The sequence below is a fragment of the Mytilus californianus genome, unplaced genomic scaffold (assembly GCF_021869535.1).
Source record: "Mytilus californianus isolate M0D057914Y unplaced genomic scaffold, xbMytCali1.0.p SCAF_2, whole genome shotgun sequence".
Lineage (NCBI taxonomy): Eukaryota > Metazoa > Mollusca > Bivalvia > Mytilida > Mytilidae > Mytilus > Mytilus californianus.
The window spans coordinates 130,952,544-130,980,034 of NW_026262668.1; the positions used below are offsets into that span (position 1 = coordinate 130,952,544).

The 27,491-nt window shown below is 32.4% G+C and overlaps 1 protein-coding gene across 1 annotated transcript in view; it reads left to right on the top strand.

Moving 5' to 3' along the window:
* Window positions 1-23,641, top strand: part of LOC127731041 (actin-related protein 5-like) — a 42,068-nt gene extending 18,427 nt beyond the window's left edge. The window contains exons 10-20 of the mRNA XM_052239813.1: window positions 823-906; window positions 3,767-3,892; window positions 6,190-6,339; window positions 9,068-9,151; window positions 11,424-11,532; window positions 12,146-12,222; window positions 14,270-14,364; window positions 16,336-16,413; window positions 19,499-19,616; window positions 20,294-20,405; window positions 22,053-23,641. Coding sequence (XP_052095773.1) covers window positions 823-906; window positions 3,767-3,892; window positions 6,190-6,339; window positions 9,068-9,151; window positions 11,424-11,532; window positions 12,146-12,222; window positions 14,270-14,364; window positions 16,336-16,413; window positions 19,499-19,616; window positions 20,294-20,405; window positions 22,053-22,228 — 1,209 coding nt within the window. The 3' untranslated portion in view covers window positions 22,229-23,641. The remainder of the gene's footprint in view (window positions 1-822; window positions 907-3,766; window positions 3,893-6,189; window positions 6,340-9,067; window positions 9,152-11,423; window positions 11,533-12,145; window positions 12,223-14,269; window positions 14,365-16,335; window positions 16,414-19,498; window positions 19,617-20,293; window positions 20,406-22,052) is intronic.
* Window positions 23,642-27,491: the final 3,850 nt, after the last annotated feature.

Here is a 27,491-nt window from a genome sequence, read left to right on the forward strand (position 1 = left end):
TAACTGAATACAACCTTTGTAGGTTAGGTCTTTATTTATTGTGACAATACAATCAAGTTTGAGTATGGTAGAAAGGGAAAAGATACTAAGGAGGCAATCAAAAACCTATTAGTCATTAGTCTAAGAAAAACTAAATATCATAACGGAAAAAGAAAACGAGGGAAAGACCAACAACAGTCCACAAAACACCACACAGAGAAACTAAAAATTGATCCCTACCAAAAACTGAGGGTGAACTCATGTGCTCCAGGAGCGGTAAAAAGTTCTGCTCAACCACTGGCATCAGTTGCTCATGTCAAATTTTGTTAATAAGTTGTATTCCATGCAAAAGATTGACAATATCAATTAAGAGGTGTTCACAATGCAATTGACTGACACTGCAACACTTTATTATTCAATCTTATTTACATTGAAGTATGGAATTTTATTCCTACGTTATGTTTTATGTCTATAATAAAGTTGAAGATCATACTTAACTAAAAAAGATTCTTCTTCAGTGAAACAGCTGATTAGACAATGTGTTCCATATATGAAATTGTTAAATACAATTTTTGCTCTTTGATTAGTTGCACTTACTGATAGGGGTTAGACATGCTATTTAAAGAGAAGATGTATTAAGGTATGTGGAAGGGGAAAGACAAAGAAAATAACAAATTATGAGTGGTGAATGTTCAATGGTTTTTTAAAGGGAAATTCTCATATTTTCATGAATGGTACCTGCGGGAACAAGTGTTTCCCTTCCCCACTTTTTTTCTATACTTCCTTTAGATTATTTCCTGGCACAGCTGTTACCAGATTAACCCATCTTTCTTTTTATGACAGTTAGCATCAGAAGAACAGAAGTTACAAGAATTAATGAGTATCCAAGAATTGTTGGAAGATGAAGATGATGATGAAGCATTTGATGTAAGTAGATAATCTGTAAATAATCCCACCCAGCTCCTCTCAATATAACAAAAGAAATCATTAGCCATCCAGAATCTTATACATCAGAATATGTATTGATATCAAAGAACTTTCTGACTATGAAAGTTAAGAAGTATTTGAGTCCTGTAAAATTTAGTTGATTTTGGCAAAGTTTTGTTCTATAGAATAAGAATTTTGTTAAGAGAATTAGAAAGTTTTTTTTATTTTATTATTTCCTGTTTTTCCTAAATTTCCAAATAAAACAATATCCATTTAATTTAATTCTTATCTGTTTGGTTTAAAACCCAGTCATTAATTTTCATCCACCGGTCTAATATTTTAAGACATGTTGTACTAAAAGATATATATATATATATATTGTGCACTTTTTATTATGCCCCCGCGGTAGTGGTGGGGGCATTAAGTTTTACCCTTGTCCCTCTGTACGTACGTATGTACGTCCGTTCGTACGTCTCATAATTGGTTTCCGTTCTCTAACTTGAGTTTGCCTCAACCAAATCTTATGAAACTTATACACAATGCTTATTACCACAAAATACAGATCAAGTTTGAATTTTGGTGGTGTCACTTTAAATAATTGGTTTCCGTTCTCTAACTTGAGTTTGCCTCTACAAAATGTTATGAAACTTATACACAATGCTTATTACCACAAAACACAGATTTTTTAAAAATTTTGGTGGTGTTACTTTAACCGTTCTAGAGTTATGCCCCTTTATAAATGGAAAAATTGCAAAATTTTTAATTTCTTCTAAATATCAAGTAATTTCTAAAATTGGAGTTATCTTCCTTTGTCCATGATTATAGTTGGAATCAACTTAAATCAATGCTTTATACAATGCAATGTTTAATTTTGACTTCCACTGATAAAACACAGATCAAGTTGAATTTGGGTAGTGTCACTTTAACCATTATTGAGTTATGCCCCTTTATAAATCGAAAGATTGCAAAATTTTTAGTTTCTATTCTGTAACTTATGTAAGTTTGCCCTAACCAAACATTATGAAACCTAAACACAATATTCATTACCACAAAACTAAGATCAAGTACAAATTTTTTGTTTCCATTTTCTAACTTTAGTTTGCCTCAACCAAATGTTATGAAACTTATACACAATGCTTATTACTACATAATATATATTAAGTACGAAATTTGGTGGCGACACTTTTACCATTCTTGAGTTATGTCCCTTTATAAACATAAAAATTGCTGATTTTTTCGTTTGCGTTCTCTAACTTTAGTTTGTCTCAACCAAATGTTATAAAACTTATACACAATGGTTCTAGAGTTATGCGTGTTTACAAATAGAAAAATTGTTGAAAACTTTTGGTTTAAAGTAGTTTACCATGACTTGAAACTTACTACACATGTTCATTATGATGTCAACTTTTGAAGTATTATGCCAAATAAGGACTTTGACCTAGATTTTATGGTTCACTTTATATTGATATGTGATAATGCGAGCAGGGCATATTGTCCTATGGGCACAGATTCTTGTTTTTGGTAGCATGATATTTAGTTTTGCCATTCTATCTTTACAGCAAGCTTTACAGAATACATCATTTGTCATTCTATCTTTACAGCAAGCTTTACAGAATACATCATTTGTCATTCTATCTTTACAGTGAGCTTTACAGAATACATCATTTGTCATTCTATCTTTACAGTGAGCTTTACAGAATACATCATTTGTCATTCTATGATTACAGCGAGCTTTACAGAATACATCATTTGTCATTCTATGATTACAGCAAGCTTTACAGAATACATCATTTGTCATTCTATGATTACAGCGAGCTTTACAGAATACATCATTTGTCATTCTATCTTTACAGCAAGCTTTAAAGAATACATCATTTGTCATTCAATCTTTACAGCAAGCTTTACAGAATACATCATTTGTCATTCTATCTTTACAGTGAGCTTTACAGAATACATCATTTGTCATTCTATCTTTACAGCAAGCTTTACAGAATACATCATTTGTCATTCTATCTTTACAGTGAGCTTTACAGAATACATCATTTGTCATTTTATCTTTACAGTGAGCTTTACAGAATACATCATTTGTCATTCTATGATAACAGCGAGCTTTACAGAAAAATCATTTGTCATTCTATGATTACAGCAAGCTTTACAGAATACATCATTTGTCATTCTATCTTTACAGCAAGCTTTAAAGAATACATCATTTGTCATTCTATCTTTACAGCAAGCTTTACATAATACATCATTTGTCATTCTATGATTACAGCCAGCTTTACAGAATACATCATTTGTCATTTTATCTTTACAGCGAGCTTTACAGAATATATCATTTGTCATTCTATCTTTACAGCAAGCTTTACAGAATACATCATTTGTCATTCTATCTTTACAGCCAGCTTTACAGAATACATCATTTGTCATTCTTTCTTTACAGCCAGCTTTACAGAATACATCATTTGTCATTCTATCTTTACAGCAAGCTTTACAGAATTCATCATTTGTCATTCTATCTTTACAGTGAGCTTTACAGAATACGTCATTTGTCATTCTATGATTACAGTGAGCTTTACAGAATTCATCATTTGTCATTCTATCTTTACAGTGAGCTTTACAGAATACATCATTTGTCATTCTATCTTTACAGTGAGCTTTACAGAATACATCATTTGTCATTCTATCTTTACAGCAAGCTTTACAGAATACATCATTTGTCATTCTATGTTTACAGTGAGCTTTACAGAATACATCATTTGTCATTCTATGATTACAGCAAGCTTTACAGAATACATCATTTGTCATTCTATGATTACAGCAAGCTTTACAGAATACATCATTTGTCATTCTATCTTTACAGCGAGCTTTACAGAATACATCATTTGATACACCAGAAGAATTACAATCAGAAATAAACAGATTAACAATAGCAATACAGAGAAATAGAGCTAAAGTTCTTGGGATAGAGCCACCTCCAGTCGAAGAGGTAACAATGTCGTGATCAGGACTCGAAATTGACCATAATTTTTTATTGTGTGACAAAATCCTGTTTTAAATGTTTTTGCTATATAATCAAAATGTTGATGCTGTAACACAAGTAAAATTTTAGTGTTTTTGCTTCAGGGATTACTATCTGATGGCAGTGGCGGTGTAAACTATGTCTGTCAGACAGGGTTCATCTGACCTCGACCTCATTTCATTGATCAGTGATCAAGGTTAAGAGTTATGTGATTTGGTCCGTTTCTCAAATACAATAAGCATCAGGTCAACTTTATGTGGTGTATGGTATGATTATAAGGGGTACGTGTCAGTCTGGCAGGCTTCATCTGACCTTGACCTCATTTTCATGGTTCGTTGGTCAATGTTAAGTTTTTGTGTTTAAGTCAGTTTTCAATTTCTATATAAGCAATAGGTCAGCTATAATTGCTGTATGGAATAATTGTAAGGTGTTTGGTCTGTTTGTCAAGTACTACATGTATAAGCAATTGTTAAACTATGTGGTGTATGGAATGATTGTAAGGTGTACATGTCTTTCTGGCAGGTATCATATAACCTTGACCTCTTTTTCATGGTTCATTGGTCAATGTTAAGGTTTTTGTGTTTTGGTTTATTTTTTTTAAATACTAATAGTAATAGATCAGCTATAATTGGTGTATGGAATAATTGTAAGGTGTTCATGTCTGTCTGGCAGATATAATCTGACCTTGACATCATTTTCATGGTTCATTGGTCAATGCTTAATTTTTGTGTTTTTGTCTGTTTTCAATTACCATAAGCAATAGGTCAACTATACTTGGGGTATGGAATAATTGTAAGGTGTTCATGTCTGTCTGGCAGGTATAATCTTATCATGACCTCATTTTCATGGTTCATTTGTCAATATTAAGTTTTTGTGTTTAAGTCAGTTTTCAATTTCTATATAAGCAATAGGTCAGCTATAATTGCTGTATGGAATAATTGTAAGGTGTTTGTGTCTGTTTGACAGGATTTATGTGACCTTGTCATCATTGTCATGGATCTTTAAAAATGTTAAGTTTATGTGATACTTGTAGTAAAACCTTTATCTTTAAGACTATCAACATAAAATCAATGGTCATTAAAGCAGGTGAGCCATTTCAGCTTGTGCACTCCTGTTTAAAATTATTAGTACAATCATCACATGTATAATTATTCATATTGTAATGACTTGTAATGTATTGTCTAATATTATGACTATACATTGATCTGTAGATGTATTCTCCACATTTCATCTTATCCAAAACCACAAAGGACAGTGCTTTATTGCTGTTTTTCATCATAATATTTTATTATGTAAAAAGCCATGTCTCTAATACTGTAAACCAACTAATTTCATGTGATATATTGCATGATTTTTGTCTCACCTTGACAGAGTCGAAAAGCGAGACATAGGTATGCTGTTTCTGGGGTCGGCGGCGGCCAACAATGTTTTAGTTTGTGATTAGGTCAGTTTATGGGGAACCACTAGTGGTAGGTCAATGATATATGGTATGCAGTTGTATAAGCATTGGCATATCTCATTTCCATGGAGATTATTTGGCCCCGCCCCTTCAGTTATGGTCTATTGACTTTGAAACTTTTTCTTAGTTTTCATGTATTAGTTTGTGATTAGGTCAGTTTATGGGGAACCACTAGTGGTAGGTCAATGATATTTGGTATGCAGTTGTATAAACATTGGCATATATCATTTCCATGGAGATTATTTGGCCCCACCCTTTCAGTCATGATCTATTGACTTTGAAACTTTTGCTTAGTTTACAAGTTAATGTTTGTGTTTATATTTCTTCAAAAGGAATGACTTATGAAAAGTCAATGGTATTTGGTATGCAGTTGTATTAGCATTGGCACATTTCATTTCCATGGAGATTGTTTAGCCCTGTACCTTTAGTCATGGTTCATTGACATGACATGTTAAAGTATTGTTATTTTAATTTCAACATTTGCATTATCAAAATAACAAATAGGCGAGACATATCTCTGTGTTAACAGTTTATTATTTCATGATTCATATTTTTGCGAGTAGAAAAATAATGAGAATATAAATCGTTGTATATATGAAAAACTTGGATCTTTCCCTATTTAACTACATCAAATAAAAAAAATTGCGAAATTAAATTGCTGGGAGGTGGACTAGAAAAGGCTATATGTGAAATAAAGTATCAGTGAAATTAAGTTGGTTTACAGTACAGTGACAGTTAAATGTTATTGCTTGTTCTGTTTTTTTAAGCTCATTGAGTGACTTTCTTGACTAAATATTTTTTTTAGCCTAAGAAAACAGTTTATGACCTTTTAGAAATCCCTGATGACCAGTTGACTGCTGACCAGCTACTGACCAAGAAAAAACAAAGAATGTTGAAGAATGCCAGAGAGGGAAGGCTTAGAACACAAGCTTTACAGATAGAAAAAAGACAAAAGGTATTTCACATTTAGTTCAGTTGAATGATAAGATGCATTTTGGCAGACACTGTTAGGATGCTAACACAATGTGTCATTAATTTTTTATTTGCTTATTGACACAATATAAATCAAACTATACAATATTAAAAGAAAGTCCTGAAATCACCATTGAGAGACCTTTAAGGTAAAATCGTTAGATCATTTGGTAGAAACAGGACAAACAAAATTCTAAGTATGAGGGGTTGTAGGTGTTTTGGTTTTACAGTTGCTTTCTCAATTGTAGAGATGTTTTATACTGAAAAATGATGATGGTTGTGTAGCAAAGGGGAATCTTGTTTATAGAAGTAAGATCATACTAGTGTAAGCTGTTTTAAAGGTTATAACAGTATACCTAACAGTGCTTATCATATATATATGACTTTGGTATGTGTGTTCAAATTTAAAAAAAAAAATCTCATATAGTTTGTTTATTGACAAGGTTCCTTTGAACTGATTGTTGAATAACAAACTTGAATTGATTCAGGGGCATTTGAAAAACTAGGATTCATTTTCATGAAATATTACAAAATGAGGTTTTTCTAAAATACAAATATATAATCATTTATATTAGTCAGTATTTAAGTAAAGACAACATTCTAAAAACCTCTAAAATTTTATGGTTTTGCTTTAAATGCAGGCCTCACATTTACATACAATTTTGACTGATATGGAATATATTATTTTCTCATTTGTCCATTTATCTATTTGTCATGCTCAGAATATATTTGATTTTTGTAAGTATAAGTTCTGACTTATTGAAATTAATGCATCAGAGGAATTCCTTTGGTTCAAAAAATTCAAAAGATAAAAATTGTCAGATCTGACTACACATATTAACAGTTGTCAGATCTTACCACACATATTATTAGTTGTCAGATCTTACCACACATATTATTAGTTGTCAGATCTTACCACACATATTAACAGTTGTCAGATTTTACCACACATATTATTAGTTGTCAGATCTTACCACACATATTATTAGTTGTCAGATTTTACCACACATATTATTAGTTGTCAGATCTTACCACACATATTATTAGTTGTCAGATCTTACCACACATATTAACAGTTGTCAGATTTTACCACACATATTATTAGTTGTCAGATCTTACCACACATATTATTAGTTGTCAGATCTTACCGCACATATTATTAGTTGTCAGATCTTACCACACATATTATCGGTTGTCAGATCTTACCACACATATTATTAGTTGTCAGATCTTACCACACATATTAACAGTTGTCAGATCTTACCACACATATTATTAGTTGTCAGATCTTACCACACATATTATTGGTTGTCAGATCTTACCACACATATTATTAGTTGTCAGATCTTACCACACATATTATCGGTTGTCAGATCTTATCATGCATATTAACAGTTCTCAGATCTTACCACATATATTAAGAGTTGTCAGATTGTACCACACATATTATTAGTTGTCAGATCTTACCACACATATTATTAGTTGTCAGATTTTACCACACATATTATTAGTTGTAAGATCTTACCACACATATTATTAGTTGTCAGATATTACCACACATATAATCTATTGTAAGATCTGACAACACATATTATCAGTTGTCAGATCTGAAAGTCATATATAAATATTTGTAAAATCTGACCACACATATTAACAGCTGTTAGATATGACCACACATATTAACAGCTGTAAGATCTGACCACACATATAACAGTTGTTATATGTGACCAAACATAAATAACAGTTTTTAAATTTGACCACACATACCAAACATATATAACAGTTTTTAAATTTGAGTCAATTGACCACACATATTTTACCAACTGTATGCTAAAATTCATCAGTTTGCCTTTTTTCATTTTTTGATACAAGGAAAGATACAGTCAAACCTGCCTTAATGGTCTCCTCCTTTAAGCAGTCACCTGCCTCTAACTGTCACTTTCAGACCCTCCCAAACTTTTTCTCTATATAATTTAACTTTTTTCAGTGGTCAGTGGTCACCTATATTTCAGACAAAATTATCATTTCAACTTTAAACAACTGTCTTTTAAATGTTTTTAACTACCAATATAATCGATGCTCATTATCAAAGTCAAAATGAGAATCGGAACCAGTTTGAAATTGAGATCGTGCAATAAAAGATGCCTTCGTGAGTTGGATGTGTTCCACTCCTTTCAGTTTCCATTGAAAACCTTATCAACAACTTATTTCTCTACAATATCAACTATTTCAAATGTTTTCTTCAAGTAGAAGCGCCAGAACCCGCCATTTTTTTATTTGTCTGCTCACATTGATGACAACTCTAAAGATTTAAAACCCTGAAACAATTTGCTATGGGCGATGTTGAAATTGGAATTTTTTGGAACCTCTTTTAAAAGTCACCTCTCTTGAACGGTAATTTTTTATACTTCTCATGAGGGAACTGCTTAATACAGGTTTGACTGGTATATCTAAGTCTGGACTGGTATATCTAAGTCTGGACTGGTATATCTAAGTCTGGACTGGTATATCTAAGTCTGGACTGGTATATCTAAGTCTGGACTGGTATATCTAAGTCTGGACTGGTATATCTAAGTCTGGACTGGTATATCTAAGTCTGGACTGGTATATCTAAGTCTGGACTGGTATATCTAAGTCTGGACTGGTATATCTAAGTCTGGACAGTTTTCTTCATGTCAAAAATAATGTGTTTGTCTTTATTAATTTTCAAGGAGCTGGAAGAAGAGAGAAAATTGGAACAGAGAAGAATGAAGGATTTCAATGGATGGTTACAGGAAGTTAGAGGGAGGAGACAGGTTGGTTTGTTTTACCTACTTAACACTGTTTACTGTGGTTTTATACTGTTTCATGGCATCAGTTCTATTGATAGATCAGTGTCAGCATTAACCATAACCTCTGGTTAGTTCCTAAAAAATAGCATTAGTCATGGCCTTCTGTTAGTAACTGACAAATAAATACTAGCATTAAGCATGATCTTTGGTTAGTAACTGAGTAACAGATATCAGTATCAACCATGACCCTTGGTTAACAACTGAAAAACAGATATCAATATATAAACCATGACCCTTGGTTAACATCTGAAAAACAGATATCAGTATAAACCATGCGGTGCATTACATTTGCGCGCATTCTTTTACAGGTAAACTCAGGTAAATACAGGTAGATTATACTTATTTATTTATTTAACTATTATTTTCGAACAGGATAATATAAATAAGAAGATGTGGTATGAGTGCCAATGAGACAACTATCCATCCAAGTCACAATGCGTAAAAAGTAAACAATTATAGGTTGAAGTACGGCCTTCAACACAGAGCCTTGGCTCACACTGAACAAGTGCTATGAAGAGCCCCAAAAAAGACTAGTGTAAAACAATTCCAACAGAAAAACCAACGGTCTAATCTATATAAAAAACAAGAAACACTTATGAATCACACCAACAAACAACAACCACTGAACAATTGTGCACAAGCACTTAATCCTGGAAGTATAAACTCATAAAAATGTAAAAAAAACATAGTAAATCTAAAGGTTAAATTTGATTTTACATGTCGTAACCTGCACAAAATGACTTTCACCCTGATTTGTTTCTGACAAAGGAAACTCCATGTGTGTGCCCTGACGCAACTTTACAAACTTACTAAAATTATTTTTTAAATCCCTATTCGGTAGAATTATGAAACAGAATGCTATTTACTCTGAAATATTTGCAATTAACTTACATATATGTCTTAAGCTATTACAGGATTTCTCATGATCACTGTATATTTTTTTAGAATTCAATATGAAAAATATATAATTTTGATTTACAAATAGAACCTGTTCAAAATTCATATTAACTATAGACATATTTATTATGAATTATCTTTTATACCGGTAAAATGAATGTGCACAAATGTAATCAAAAGCTGCAAGCAATCATAAAAAATTTTAATCCCCAAATGTGCGCAAATGTAATGTGCCCAAACCATGACCCTTGATTAACCACTGAAAACAGATCTCAATAAATAAAAGCATGACCCTTGGTTAACAACTGAAAAATAGATATCAGTATAAACCATGACCCTTGGTTAACAACTGAAAAAAACTGATATCAATATAAACCATGACCCTTAGTTAACAACTGAAAAACAGATATTAGTATAAATGTTGACCCTTAGTTAACAACAGAAAAACAGATATCAGTATAAACCATGACCCTTGGTTAACAAATGAAAACACAGATATGAATATAAACCATGACCCTTGGTTAACAACTGAAAAAACAGATATCAATATAAACCATAACCTTTGGTTAACAACTAAAAACAGATATCAGCATGGTCAGTATAAACCATTACCCTTGGTTAGCAACTGAAAAAACAGATATCAGTATAAACATTGACCCTTGGTTAACAACTGAAAAACAGATATCAGTATAAACCATGACCCTTGGTTAACAACTAAAACAGATATCAGTATAAACTTTGATCCTTGGTTAACAACTGAAAAACAGATATCAGTATAAACAAGGGATGTCAATGATAACTCAAGTACTTTGATATTGCTCAATAGTATTAATTATCAAAAGGATAGTCGAATAATCTGTTACCTGCCAGGACATATTTTAGATGTTAGATATATAAATCCTTGGTTTCCTGTTAGTACATTTTCTCCTTCTTTTCATGACTTGTTTATATTGAGAACGCCTCTTGGATAATTAAAAAGTAATCACTGATTACTCATAGTTACAATACGTTTTGCTAAATTGTGGTTTAAAATAAAATGCATGAGAAATCTTCCGTTTGGAAATACTTTATATGAAGTGTCAATTTTGTGGAGTTCAATTTACAAATTGTTTGAGGATGTCAGTCATCCACACATTTTAAAAGTGCAAGTTATTAGTAGGACTCAATAATGTTTATTTTATGCTTATTATTTGTATGTTTTTTTTATTACTCTGATAGATACAAAAAACTTTTGAAAAATGATTCAGAATAAAAGTTACAAGATATTTATACAACTTCGGTGTCTTTCAAATTTTTGAAACTACCGGGTATTTTAAAATTATTTGTATTTTATATGCAGAAATTACTAGATGCCAGATCATCAAGAAAACAGAAGAAATCAGACATGGCAAAGAGGAGGACATTAGCTTCTCAACAGAGAATGAAAATCATAACACAGTTAGCTGCAGGTAGTCACTTACTAGACGAACAATGAGGGGTTCTGCACAGGGTTTATTTTTTACATTGCTTAATTTTGTTCTCAGTTTAAAGAATATATTGTACAGAACTGTGAGTGTAATCAATATTCTCCTTTTACACAATTATCATGAAGTGCTCATATGATAACTGATTTCGATATATATGTATGACTGCATGAGTTTGAATTTTTGTTGGATGTTGTATGTTAGGTTTCCGTATATTATATTTATTTTCACCAGAGAATTCAATTGTTGACATAAAACATGAACGTAATGTGCATATTTAAATGTGTTTAACTATGTTGAAAGATGTGCACTATGATAAAAACATGAATTGTTAAGTCTGTAAGAAATCCCTATAAGATTTCCATTGATTTTTTGCAAATTGGGTACTTGGTGCCATTTCGGTACTGTGACATTTTGTACAAAGTTCAAATGATATTTTTATTGGATTCTTTCTATTCACTTAATTGTGTTAATTGTAACTTCCTTTTTCTTTTGATATTAATCATGAAATCCAATAAACTAATTAAATACCTTTTTTATTTTGTTATGTTTTAAAATTATATTTAGTGAATTCTTTTTTCTTTCTGATATTTTATAGGAGAAAGTGGTTCGGCAAAGAAGAAAGTAGATACATTTGGACAGAATGATGCGGACTGGGATGTTTATAAGGAAATTGTGAGTTTTTAATATTGTTAAATCAGAGGTTTGTAAGAATATTATGAGATTTTGCATTATAACTGTGCATATTCTAATAGATTTGCTCCTTTCACAATACAGTTAACTTTAATATTTTACCAAGTTCCATCATCTCTTCACAAACTTATCAGCTGATGTTGTAATGGCTTCATACTTTCAACCTTTCACAATGAGGTTAATCAGAGGAATTCAAACAGCAACTTGGTAAAACATTTATGCCTTTTGGGATTGTGAAAGGATCAAAGCTTTTCAAATATGCACAGTAATTCAGAAAATTATTATAAAATTTTTAGATTTTGTCATTGTTATATCAGATGTTTATTAGAAAATTGTAAGATATTGTCATTTTTGTCGAGCCTTTGACTTTTGTCGAAAAAGCGAGACATAGCGATCCTACATTCCGTTGGCGTCATCGTCGTCGGTGTCCACAAATATTCACTCTGTGGTTAAAGTTTTTGAAATTTTAATAACTTTCTTAAAATATCCTGGATATCTACCAAACTTGGACAGAAGCTTGTTTATGATCATAAGATAGTATCCAGAATTAAATTTTGTAAAAAAAAAATTCCTGTTTTTCCGTATTTTACTTATAAATGGACTTAGTTTTTCTGCCAGGAAACATTACATTCACTCTGTGGTTTAAGTTTTTAAAATTTTAATAACTTTCTTAAACTATCCTGGATTTCTACCAAACATGGACAGAAGCTTGTTTATGATCAAAAGCTAGTATCTAGAAGGAAAGTTTGTAAAAAAAAAATCCCTGTTTTTCCTTTTATTACATATAAATGGACTTAGTTTTTCTTCCAGTTAACATTACATACAGTCTGCAGTTAAAGTTTTTAAAACATTTATTAGATTCATAAACTATCCTGGATTTTTACCAAACTTGGACAGAAGCTTCTTACAATAAAAAATTGTATCGAGAGGAATATTTTTATTAAATTTTTTCCTGAACCCTTACGAATTTTTAAATTAGATGTTTGTATGAAAATTGTGAGATTTTGACATAGAAGAAACAGGCATTTAAAAGGCAACAGCTAGATTTTGATATTTCTGTTATAAAAATTGGGACAAAATTTTCACATTCAGTTTAAACTTTTAAAAGTTTTTAAAACACTTTTACTTTACCATATAAATAAGGTCAAACTGTGTTTCATATAGGAGCATTTTTGGCTGATTGCATGAAGTGCAGATCTATATGAAAATAAGGAGATGTGGTATGATTACCAATGAGAAAACTATCCACAAGAGTTCAAATGAAGTGGATGCAAACAGTTATAGGCAACCGTACGGCCTTCAACAATGAAAACCCATACTGTATGGTAAGCTATAAAAGGCCCCTACATGAAAAATGTGAAGCAATTCAAACAACATATTGCTTATATTAAAGTGAATATCAAACAGGCAGGAAGGAGGAAAGGGAATACCTGTTTTGTATAATCAATTCCTCCTACAGTTGTTTACGGAAGACCTTTAAAATACATTGACAATTTGTGGTCAAACTTTCTAGAATGTTTGTATATACATATATACATTGACAATTTGTGTTCAAACTTTCTAGAATGTTTGTGTATACATTGACAATCTGTGCTCCGACTTTGGGAATTTTTGCAGATGTTTTGAGATGTTTAAACCTGGTCAATTTTCCACAATATTCTAGGTGGAGGTTACAGATTTTTGACAAACTTGTACAATTTAACTAAAAGAAAGAATGGTTGGTTTTCATAAGTTTTGCTGATTTGTAGAAATCAGAAGATATTACCTTTCAATAGTAGCATTGGAATTGATGCTCACAGAAGCTTATCAAATACAAGTGACATTACCTTTTATCATCTTTATGTTGATTTCAAACTACATGCATGAATAGTTTTGTTTTTTAGAGCAATTAAGAATATTTTTGTGTTTACACATTATGATTATAGAATAAAATACCCAAAAAATATTATGTACAATGTAATGTCAAACACATATATTTTGTAGATAGTAATTTGAAATACAAATAATTTTTCTTGGAAATGTTTTACAGCATCCACAAAATGCAGACAGTGATTCAGAAGTGGAAGAAGAACAGATAGAAGAATTAGAGGCCATGTTGAGGGAACATGATCCAGAGTTTCAGAAGTATGGTAACATCCAAAATATTTATATTTTAAGTGATAATGTATAAAGTTATTTTCATACTTTTGAAAGATTTATTTATGAATAAAAGAGACGAAGAGTATGATTACATAAAAAAGACAGTAACGGTACAAAAACACTGGTACACCACAACCCACTCATGGTATTGACAGTTGTTATACTTTGTTTGAACCTTTTTTTTTATCTAGAAATCCTCTTTTTTTATTGGAAATTATTTTGACAGAAAAATGGATAATTATGCTGATGAATCAACAGATATAGTTTTAAAAATTCGTAAGGGTTCCGCGGAACCCAGTGTCTCGCCTACTTTTTCTGTTAATCGTAGGCACTACAAAAATGAGGAAGTAAATCAATAAAAATATTCCACTTCATAATATCTTTTGATTGTAAGAAGCTTCTGTCCAAGTTTGGTAAAAATCCAGGATAGTTTATGAATCTAATAAATGTTTAAAAACTTTAACTGCAGACTGAATGTAATTTTATCTGGAAGAAAACAAAATTTCCTTCTAGATACTAGCATTTGATCATAAACAAGCTTCTGTCCAAGTTTGATACAAATCCAAAATAGTATAAGAAAGTTATTAAAATTTTAAAAACTTTAACCTCAGAGTGAATGTGTTGTTTCCTGGCAGAAAATCTAAGTCCATTTAAAAGTAAAATACGGAAAAAATAGATTTATTTTTTTACAAAATTTCCTTCTAGATACTAGCTTTTGATCATAAACAAGCTTCTGTCCAAGTTTGGTACAAATCCAAAATAGTATAAGAAAGTTATTAAAATTTTAAAAACTTTAACCACAGAGTGAATGTGTTGTTTCCTGGCAGAAAATCTAAGTCCATTTATAAGTAAAATAAGGAAAAAATGGATTTATTTTTTTACAAAATTTACTTCTGAATAATATCTTATGATCATAAACAAGCTTCTGTCCAAGTTTGGTACAAACCCAGGATAGTTTAAGAAAGTTATTAAAATTTTAAAAACTTAAACCACAGAGTGAATGTAATATTTTCCGGCAGAAAAACTAAGTCCATTTATAAGTAAAATACGGAAAAAATGGAATTTTATTTTTACAAAATTTAATTCTGGATACTATCTTATGATCATAAACAAGCTTCTGTCCAAGTTTGGTAGAAATCCAGGATAGTTTAAGAAAGTTATTAAAATTTCAAAAACTTTAACCACAGAGTGAATATTTGTGGAAGCCGCCACCGCCGACGGAATGTAGGATCGCTATGTCTCGCTTTTTCGACTAAAGTCGAAGGCTCGACAAAAATGTAGGTTCATAACAACTGCAAATGTTGAAATATGGAAAGTAGAATATGTTTTAGCATTAGACATTCTTAGAATAATTAATACAAGAATGAAAATGTCAAACAATATTCAATGTGTACCCAACAATACATAAAACAAATGCATGAGTGAATTATCAGTTGTTCTGTCACAAGCTGAGTATATTTAGATATTTGAATTCATTTATTACATTGACTTTTAATGTAAATTAAGTTGACAATGCAAGGAAATATATCTTTTTCTTCTTGTTCTGACTCCATTTTGAAGTAAAGTCATTGACCTCATCTGTTATTATACCTTACATATCTGATAAACAATTCTATTGGGTAACACATTATTATGTGACATGGATGTTCATTAAATGCAAAGGCAGGACAGGTAACCCTAAAAAATGTGATATATTGGTTTTAATCTGATTAGGAAATCAAAGCATTTCATTGAAACCACTGTGATCCCCTTAAAATTTACTATTGATGTAATTTATTTTGTCCAAAAATTAAGACACTGTCTCATCAGATACAAAACACAAGATGATGTAGCTTTGATCTGTTAACTTCTTTCATTTACATTACAAAAACAATTATGACATTTTATATTTAAACATTTATTCTTTATTTGATTGATCGAAGAATCAGTTTCATACAAGCGTATTTGATTTCACAGAGAATTAGACCTGGGAGGTTCTGAGGAATTTGATATTGCTGAATATTACAGACTCCACCTGGCAATAGAAAGAGTAAGGTAAGTGGTAAAACTTTACTTATCCATTTGTAAAACCTTATATGTTCTCTAAAATCTATATCTAAAACAATGAAAAGTTATTTAAATAAAAACAAGTACACAAAAAAATAATGAACACCACTATAAAATGTACTGCATCAAAGATGTCAATATGTTGCTAACAGGTAGCAAGTACTTAACCTGTTGATATGATCATGATGTCCAGTGAAGATCTTCTTTAACAAAGTCAACAATGGAATTTTCAGTCTCATTTGTATTTTGAATGAGGCTGGAGATTATGAAATGGATATTTTTGTGGCAGTTGGCTGTAATGAAATTCAATAAAATCTTTTTAGAAGTATGTTTTGATGTATTTGTACAATTTTAAATCGTAAAACTGATGTGCTTCCAAAATTTTTGCTTTGTTTAATAAAAATGGCTGCCTTTTAATTCGTCCTATGTCGAAAAAAAAAAGTCTGAATTTTCCTATTAGAATCAAAATAAATCTTTCCTGTTATATTCAATACTATATTTACCACCTTGCTAAGGTTCTTATTAATAATCTTTATAAAGATATTGACAAATAAAGCCTACCCATGTTAAAAGTAGCATGACATGAAAGAAGAATTATTTTAGAAATGGGAATTGCTATGTTTAATAAAAGATTTTGGACACTATAATATTCTTCATTTAAGTGTTAACCGATCTTAAAAGACTACACAATAAATTAGTAAGTTATTTTTCAGATATATCCACTGGAGTAAATTCAGCACTTTTTAAACACTTAGCTCAGAGTCAATTAAAACCTGTTCAGTTGATTTTCAGAATGTAATGTAGGTGTTATTTACCAGTGCATTATTAAGTCTCCCAAACGAAGTTTGGGAAGACTTATTGTTTTTGCTCAGTTCTTATTATTATTATTATTCTTCTTCTTCTTCTTCTTCCGCCGCTTTTAAATTTGAACTTGTCCGCACCTGTTCTCCAAAACCGCTTGTCAGATTAACTTAGGGTTTCACAATATGTTAGACTAACATGTCTAGTGGTGCAATCAGGGTTTTGTTTGTGCAATGGGGTTTATAAAGGGGTACTTTGAGGGGCAAAAAGAAAAGAGGGTTTTACTATAGAACCCTATGGGATTTTATTTTTTAAAATTTTCAAATGATTATAAATTGAAAACCGTTTGTGATAGACACAATCTTTTTAATTGAAAATGTTTTAAATGATAAAGCCCATTTAATGAAATACAGGGTTAGTCCCCAGGGGTCACCCCCACCCCCTGCCATTTAAGAAAGTTCTAATATCTTGTAAGTGGTCAAGATCCCCACCCCTAAACCATATATATTCTGGTTTGTCATGCTAAGATGGTTTGAATGATATACAGGGTTAGTCCCCAGGGGTCATCCCGACCCCCTGCCATTTGAGAAAGTTCTAATATCTTGTAAATGGTCGAGATCCCCACCCCTAAACCATATATATTCTGGTTTGTTATGATAAAGCACATCAAATGAAATACAGGGTTAGTCCCCAGGGGTCACCCCCACCCCCTGCCATTTAAGAAAGTTCTAATATCTTCTAAGTGGTCAAGATCCCCACCCCTAAACCATATATATTCTGGTTTGTCATGCTAAGATGGTTTGAATGATATACAGGGTTAGTCCCCAGGGGTCATCCCGACCCCCTGCCATTTGAGAAAATTCTAATATCTTGTAAATGGTTGAGATCCCCACCCCTAAACCATATATATTCTGGTTTGTCATGATAAAGCACATCAAATGTTATACAGGGTTAGTCCCCAGGGGTCACCCCCACCCCCTGCCATTTAAGAAAGTTCTAATATCTTCTTAGTGGTCAAGATCCCCACCCCTAAACCATATATATTCTGGTTTGTCATGCTAAGATGGTTTGAATGATATACAGGGTTAGTCCCCGTGGGTCATCCCGACCCCCTGCCATTTGAGAAAGTTCTAATATCTTGTAAATGGTCGAGATCCCCACCCCTAAACCATATATATTCTGGTTTGTCATGATAAAGCACATCAAATGAAATACAGGGTTAGTCCCCAGGGGTCACCCCCACCCCCTGCCATTTAAGAAAGTTCTAATATCTTGTAAGTGGTCAAGATCCCCACCCCTTAACCATATATATTCTGGTTTGTCATGATAAAGCACATCAAATGAAATACAAGGTTAGTCCCAGGGGTCACCCCCACCCCCTGTCATTTAAGAAAATTCTAATACCTTGTAAGTGGTCAAGATTCCCACCCCTAAACCATATATATTCTGGTTTGTCATGCGAGGATGGTTTGAATGATATACAGGGTTAGTCCCCAGGGGTCATCCCGACCCCCTGCCATTTGAGAAAGTTCTAATATCTTGTAAATGGTTGAGATCCCCACCCCTAAACCATATATATTCTGGTTTGTCATAATAAAGCACATCAAATGTTATACAGGGTTAGTCCCCAGGGGTCACCCCCACCCCCTGCCATTTAAGAAAGTTCAAATATCTTCTAAGTGGTCAAGATCCCCACCCCTAAACCATATATATTCTGGTTTGTCATGCTAAGATGGTTTGAATGATATACAGGGTTAGTCCCCAGGGGTCATCCCGACCCCCTGCCATTTGAGAAAGTTCTAATATCTTGTAAATGGTTGAGATCCCCACCCCTAAACCATATATATTCCTGTTCGTCATGTAATGAACATTTGAATGACGTATAGGGCCAGTCCCCAGGGGTTCCTCCCCACCCCCAATGTTCTAGTATCTTGTAAATGGTCGAGATCCCCACCCCTAAACCATATATTTTCTGGTTTGTCATGCCAAGATGATTTGAATGATATACAAGGTTAGTCCCCAGGCATCACTAATGCATATAACTTTACTGGACCAAACCAATTTTCACTGGACATTGCCCAATGTCAGGCGACCCTGGGAATTACGAATAATGGGAGCTTCGTTTGGGAGACTTCGTAACAGCATCCTGTTACATTCATTTCTTGTTTCAGATTATATTTATAAGTAAAATGAATGTAGGTTCCAGTTTTGATCTTATATATAACTGTTGTTTGGATGTATTTTTACCCATCTTGTTGCCATATAATTACAGGGTACCAGAACTATTATTTCAGCCATCAATGATTGGTGTAGAACAAGCTGGTATTGTAGAAACTATGGACTTTTTATTGCATAAATATGACCAAGAAAAACAGAAACTGCTAGTTCAGGTAAATTTTTATTGTAATGATTGTGTAGATCCAAGAACACAGTATTAAGTTTGTTTTATATTTAAAATATGTACATTTATTCATCTAGTTCTAGAAACAGTTATGAACCAAATGAAATGGTACGATTTGCTTTTTTATAAAGAACTAGAATTTTACTGAAGTGTTCCAACTTTCACAGTAAAAGTGAAATCACTCACACACAATTTGAAGTTTGTCAGTAAGTCATAAGACAACTTTTGTATGATTTTATACCTTGCTTGAATTTAATGTTTGTATATTTTTCTTAGCCTTTGTTTAATTCTGAATCTTAATTTTAACTTTATTAGAATATTTCTGAAATGCAGAATATTAGAAAAAAACTTGAAGCATATGTAGTTATGACTGTCATTAGGTAATGACATAACATTTTCATATTGACTGTAGCCGTGTCTCTCTGCCAATATCAAGACTACAGACTAAAGCCTATTGTCCTTGAGGATTTGCAAGATGATACTAAGGTTGACTTAGAAAAGCTTGTGTGAAATTTATCACTCCTCCTACTTTTGGTGTTATTATTTTTCTTTTATACATCTTTTTTCTTATTACATTCTATATTTTTCTGTATTTTTTTTTACATAAATCTATGTATTTGTTAAAAAATGATAACATCTTATTAAGTATAAGTATTGTATCTACAGAATGTTTTCCTAACTGGTGGTAATGCATTGTTTATGAATTTCAAGGAGAGATTAGAAAAAGAGTTGTTAGAGATGAGGCCATTCCAATCAATGTTCTCAGTTACCAGAGCAGGTATTCTTACAAAGTCTTGATAATTAATGATTTCAAATACAAGAGTGGATATTCTCCAAAAGTTGTATTCTCCAAAAGTCTAAACAATCAATGTTCTCAGTTACCAGAGCAGGTATTTTTACAAAGTCTTAATAATCAATGTTCTCAGTTTCCAGAGCGGATATTCTCCAAAAGACTGAATAATCAATGTTCTTAGAAACAGGAGTAGGTATTCTCCAAATGTCTGAACAATCGATATCCTTAAGTTACCAGAGAAGGTATTTTCCAAAAGTCTAAACAATCATTATTCTTACTTACTAGAGAAGATATTCTCAGAAGTCTAAACAATCAATGTTCTCAATTACCAGAGCAGATATTCTCCAAAAGTCTAAACAATCAATGTTCTACGTTACAAGAGAAGGTCAAGTCAAGGTCACATTTGCTAAGATAGCTATTATATTGTGACAATATTCAATATCTTGGTTCTGGGATGAATTTAGATTTTTGTGGAATATTTTATTAGGCATTGTAACCCCTGACTTCAGGGAAACAGGGATCAGGAGGGGCTTCTGTATATCAAGACTCTGCAAGAAGCATTTATAACATGTGACACAGCTATATATATTTCTAGATGAAATCGCTTACAATATATAGAAATAAAGAGATGTGGTATAACTGTCAATGAGAAAACTATCTTCAAGAGACGTAAGGATGTAAACTACTACATTTCCCCCTTATAGCCTTCAACAATGAGAAGACTATCTTCAAGAGACGTAAGGATGTAAACTACTACATGTCCCCCCTATAGCCTTCAACAATGAGAAAACTATCTGCAAGAGACGTAAGGATGTAAACTGCTACATGTCCCTTCTATAGCCTTCAACAATGAGAAAACTATCTTCAAGAGACATAGATGTAAACTACTACATGTCCCCCCTATATCCTTCAACAATGAGAAAACTATCTTCAAGAGACGTAAGGATGTAAACTACTACATGTCCCCCTAATAGCCTTCAACAATGAGAAAACTGTCTTCAAGAGACGTAAGGATGTAAACTACTACATGTCCCCCCTATATCCTTCAACAATGAGAAAACTATCTTCAAGAGATGTAAGGATGTAAACTACTACATGTCCCCCCTATATCCTTCAACAATGAGTAAACCCATTATGTATTATATAATTTAAACTATTTAAGTAATAGTATTAGGCATGTGCTCTCAGACCTGACAGATAAGCAAGGGTCAGGGGAACCTTTGCCAAATTTTGTAAGGATGGATGAAATCTCTTGAAATATAATAGTTTTAAAAAAAAATGTTGGCATGTTGTTTTTTTTTTGTTACAGTCATTCAATTATAATTGTCAGATAAACAATGATATAGCATTATTGACTAAATTTCAGAAGTTACCTTTGGCATACCCTTTTCTTATTAAAGAGTCTGCTTTGATATAAAAGAGAAAATGTGGTATGATTGTCAATGAAATGACTATGAACTAAAGCACAAGGCTGCAAACTACAGGGTATTGTATGGCCTAGGCCTTCTACATGAAAAACAGTAAAGATATTAAAAGCTCCAGGATAGTAAAGTGGGCTATTTTAAAACATCTGTTCTTATTCTAGATCTATTATTTTGTGCTATATCACTAACATTATATGTCTTTTTGTAGTTGATCCAGTATTAGATGCCTGGAAAGGAGCAAGAAAATTTTCCATTTCACCAGACCGGTCTCTTTACAGTATGACAAAGGCAGACTACACAGAAATGGGAGGAGAATACCTTAAAGAACATTCACTTTCTAACAGATACTTCCCTTCTCCTGTATCAATAAAATTAGAAAAATAATACTAAGTAGTTTTTGTTTCACCTTGACAAAGTTGAAAAAAGTAAAACTTAGGTGTACTGTTTCCAGCGGCAGCAGTGTCAACAATGTATTAATTTGTGATTAGGTCAGTTCAAGGGGAACCACTATTGGTATAACAATGATATTTGGTATGCAGTTGTATAAGCATTGGTACATCTCATTTCCATGGAGATTATTTGGCCCTGACTTTGGAACTTTTGCATAGTTCAAATTTTAAAGTTTGTGATTAGGTCAGTTTCAGATCTAGATGAACCAGTAAGTTATATTTGGTATGCACTTGAATTAGCATTTGCATTTCTCATTTCTATGGAGATTATTTGAACCCGACCCCTCATCATGGTTTATTGACTTTGGATCTTTTCCACACTGTAAATTCAGAAATTATATCGTGGATTTTATTAATGTGAATAATGCGACTGGGTGAGTATTGCAATATTAGAACCTGCATTCTGATATCTGCAGTATGCAGATTTTCCTGAAATTGCAAAAATAAACTTGCATTTTTGTCCATTCTTCATAAATCGCAATAATAAGTGCATGCAATAATTTCTGAATTTACAGTAGCTTACATGTTAAAATTCTGTTTAGGTTAGTTTAAAGGGAACTACTTATGATATGTCATAAAGGTGAGACATATCTCTTTATTGTCCCCTGCGCAATGCTTTACAGGGGAACATAGAAATACCGGTGTTTGTCCGTCCGTCCGGTCTTGTTAGCGCTCTCACGTGTACAATTCTTGGCAGATTTCTATAAATCTTATATCATAGGTTTATATCAGCAATGTCTCGAACAAGTTCAAAAATCAGTGCCGATCAATTATTTTTCATAGAATTATGACCCTTGGAAACATTAAATATATGGAAAATTGCATCATTAGCACTCTCATGTGTACAATTCTTGCCAGATTTTTATTAAACTTATATTGTAGGTTTATATCAGCAATGACTCAGCTGAGTTCGAAAATCAGTGCTGATTAATTATTTTTAAAAGAGTTATGCCCCTTGGAAATATTAATTATATGGAAAATTACATGGTTTGTGCTCTCATGTGTACAATTCTTGCCAGAATTTTATGAAATTTATATCATAGGTTTATATCAGCAATGTCTTTGACACTTTCGAAAATAAGTGCTGATCAAATATTTTTAACAGGTTATGCCCCTTGGAAATATTAATCATATTTGAAATCACATTGAATTTGCTCTGAAGCATTCATTTCTTTAAGATATTTATGAGCAGTTTTAAAGAACAAAAAAAAAGTGTATGTATTAGTTATTGCCCTTGATCCTTGGATAGATAAAATATGTGCAATTCGGGGGACATTGGAACTCTGTTCTTTTATTACATTGGTTGCAATGAATTACTGTGATTTCCCAATAAACAACATTTTCACAACTGCAGTTTGTGTTTCTGTCTGTCTGTCCATCACATAACATCTGGTCACATTTTCCAAGGAATTTCAAATCAGGGCTTCCTCAAATATTGAATCAAGCTTCATGAGAGCATTCTATTCTGTGTGGCATTTACAGATTCATGGTTAATCTACTTTCTATCTATCAAATACCTATAATTTCGTTCACATATTGGCCATGTATGGAATTTTGGTTGTGCTTTTTACCAGTAACTACAAATCGGAGCTTCCTGAAATTCGGTATCAAGCTTCATGTAAGAATGCTATACTGTATGTATACATTTTCAGATTCATTGGTTATCCACTACCTGTTTACCAAATACTTATTTATTCTTACACTTAATGCCCATTTAACAAATTTTAGTCACATTTTCTCAGGAACTACAAATCTTAATTCTGATGCATATACATTCTTATTTTGTAAATATCAACCATGATTTTTCTATCCTTTATAATTAAGATATTCAAAATGATGAAAGAGAGGCTGAAGACTGACAAGGCCATGACAACAAATGAAAAACAGTGAAAAGACAAACAACAGTCTACAAAACATAGAAAACTAACAACACAAAAACTCCATCAAAAACTTGTGGTGATCTCAGGTTTTCTGGAAGGATCAGCAGATCCGGCTCCACATGTAGCAACAGTGGTGTTGCTTCTTATTGGGTGATGTAACATTCCAGGAAATTAATTAGGGCCCCGCCGAATGGCGGCCGCCCTATAGTGATCAGTCTGTCTGTCCGTCTGTCCGTACGTCTGTCCATCCGTCCGTAACAAATTGTGTCCGCTCTATATCTTGAGAACCGTTATGATTTCCTGACTAGGTCAAAGGTCAAGGTCAAAAACTTTGGTTTTAGTTGACAACCCCATGTCCTATGGTAAAGATCGTGTCCGCTCTATATCTTGAGAACTGTTATCAGTTCAAAGTTTATACTTGATATGTATATAAACCAACACCAGAGGGTGTGTCATAATTTATGTACAACTTCCTAGGTCAAAGGTCAAGGTCAAAAACTTTGGTTTCATTTGACAACCCCATGTCCAATGATAAAGATACAAATTTTTTACCACACATTATTCACAGAGGGGCCCACAGAGATGGCTCCCATCTCAATGATATCTAGTTATAGCTAATTTCAATAATAAATTCTATTGGTTGATGAATGTTATTCAGTAATTTATGAAAAGTTTTTGAAATATTTTCTTACTTATTAAAATTAATGAAGCAATCCATTGCCAGTATGTTTTCGAAAATTCAATTCATCAGCAAATATCATAAATAGTTTTGGCTTTTGAACTGAGAAGTATTACTGTCCAAAATTATTTTGTAAGCTTCAAGAAAACTTTTTTGAAAAAGAAACTTAATCATATCTCCATGTTGGTGTAGCTTCCAGTCCTAACTGATTCAGTATAATAGTATACAAACTGGTTACAACCCAGCTTATTTGTAAAAAATGACATTCTACCTGACTTGGTAAATGATTGGGAAAAAAAAGATTTGCACAAAATGACAGAGCCGTTTCACAATAATACTGAAACAGTTGCTTAGTCTATATGTTTAGCTCTGGGATCATGCAAATATCGCCAAATATCGGTCCAAACTTTAAATTGCTGGTGAAAAAAAAACAAGTATGTATATATTGTTTTGTTGGGAAACAGTATCTTGGATTTATTTTTACAAGCCGTCAAAAATACTAGCTTTTACTCCAAATTGCAGGAGAAATCCTTTTCTTTTTCCGTGAATTGGTCAGGATATTTTCCAATATTTTTTTTTTAATAATCCACATGATTGTTTTGTCAATACTAGCTTTATCTTTGATGACAAAAGTAGCAGAATGCTAGAAATAGGGATGCTAACTAGTAACCTGTGGTGGCAGCGCCAATATTGTGAACTATTTGCATAAAGCTTTATATTTTTATATTTGTCTCATTTTCATGGTTCAATGACTGCTTAAAAAACTACATTTTTTTGGCATGTGAATTTCTCATTTACATGAGTAATAGGATAACTATATTTGGTTTATTGATCTACATAACCGTCAGACAGGGTTCAACTGACCTTTACCTCATTTCATGGATCAGTGGTCAAGTTAAAGTTTTTGCAATAAGGTCCATTTCTCAGATACAATCAGTAAAAGGTCAACAATTTTTAGTGTATTGATTGATTGTAAGATGCACATGTCCGCCTGACGGGTTTCGTTTGACTTTGACCTCATAGTCATGATTCGATCGTCAAACTTGCTAAGTTTTGTTGGTTTGGTTCGTTTTTTCAGATATTATAAGGAACACGTCATCTATCTTAATGTATGGAATGATTGCAAGGTGTACACGTCTGTTTGGCAGGTTTCATCCGACACTGACCTCATTTGAATAGTTCATTTTTAGCCAATGTTAAGTTTTCATGTTTCAGTCTGTTTCTCGGATACTATAAGCAATAGGTCATCTATGTTTAGTGTATTGAATGATTGTCAAGTATACATGTCTTTCCTACATGTTTCATATGATCTTGACCTCATTTTCATGGTTCATTGGTCAATAATTAGTTTTCGTGGTTAGGTTTGCTTCTCAGATACTATAAGCAATCGGTCAACTATATTTGGTGTATGGATATATTATAATGTTTAAACGACTGTATGGCAGGATTTATGGAACCTTGACCTCAATTTTATGGTTCATTGACACATATGGTCTTACATAATGCCGATACTTATATTTTGTTATTGCACAAGGTCATGCTTTTCCTAAACAGCTGATGGCGTCTTTATATTAAATCCGTTGCAGATGTACTTATTTATATTTTAGTCTAATAAAAATAAGTCCGTAATCTTAAACTAAAGTCAGGTTTATGTCCATATAAATATAAATACAGATCATGATATTAATCGAATTTGGACTTTGAACTAGCGATGCGTACTCTTAGGTCGCTGTTTGTTTCTTTTGTCATTTTGTTTGTTGTTTTTGTGCTTATTTCAGATCTGCTCAGTATAGATCCAAATAAAACTCGTCACTGGCACTCGGGAATCAAAACATTTGGAAGGCAAAATCAGTTATGAAGTTGAAGAGCCTAGAAAACAAAATTCCAAAACTTTATACCTTATGAAATATAAAACTTTAAATTGAACTAGCTAGTTTACGCCGCCTCCACCGGATAAGCATTCGACATACATGTTAGGCATGTTAGGTGTACAGGTCTGTCTAGTAGGGTTTATCTGACCTTGACCTCAGTTTCACGAGTCTTATGCATGTTGTACAAATTGTGTGTTGGTAGGGCTTCACTGTAAATATTTGCGCAATACATGTCGAATGGTGGAGGGAGTAGCAGCAATGTACACAAAGAGAGCACCCGTTCTACACAGGAAACTATGGTTAGATGTCGAATGGTGACGGGTGTATATAAAGAGAGCACCTGCTGTACATATACAAATATGGTTCCTCTACAAAGGTTTTTTTTTTAATTCTAGTTAGATTTGATTAGATTATGTGCACTGATCAATATTAAGTTTTAAGATAAGGTCACTCATATGCTATAAGCATCGGGTCAACTAGATTTGGTGTATGAAATGATTATAAGGTGCACATATCAGTCTTGCAGGTTCTTCTAACTTTAGCATCTTTTGCATGGTTCATTGGTCAACATTCTTTAAGCAATAGGTCAACTACATTTGGTGTGTGGAATTATTGGAATGTGCACATACCCGTCTGACAGGGTATATTTGAGCTATACATTACTTTTTTGGATCTTGATAATATTCAGTTTATGTGATATCTGTATTAAAACCTTCATCTTAAAGACTTTTGAACATAAAATTCAATCATTCTAAGTAAAGCAGGCGA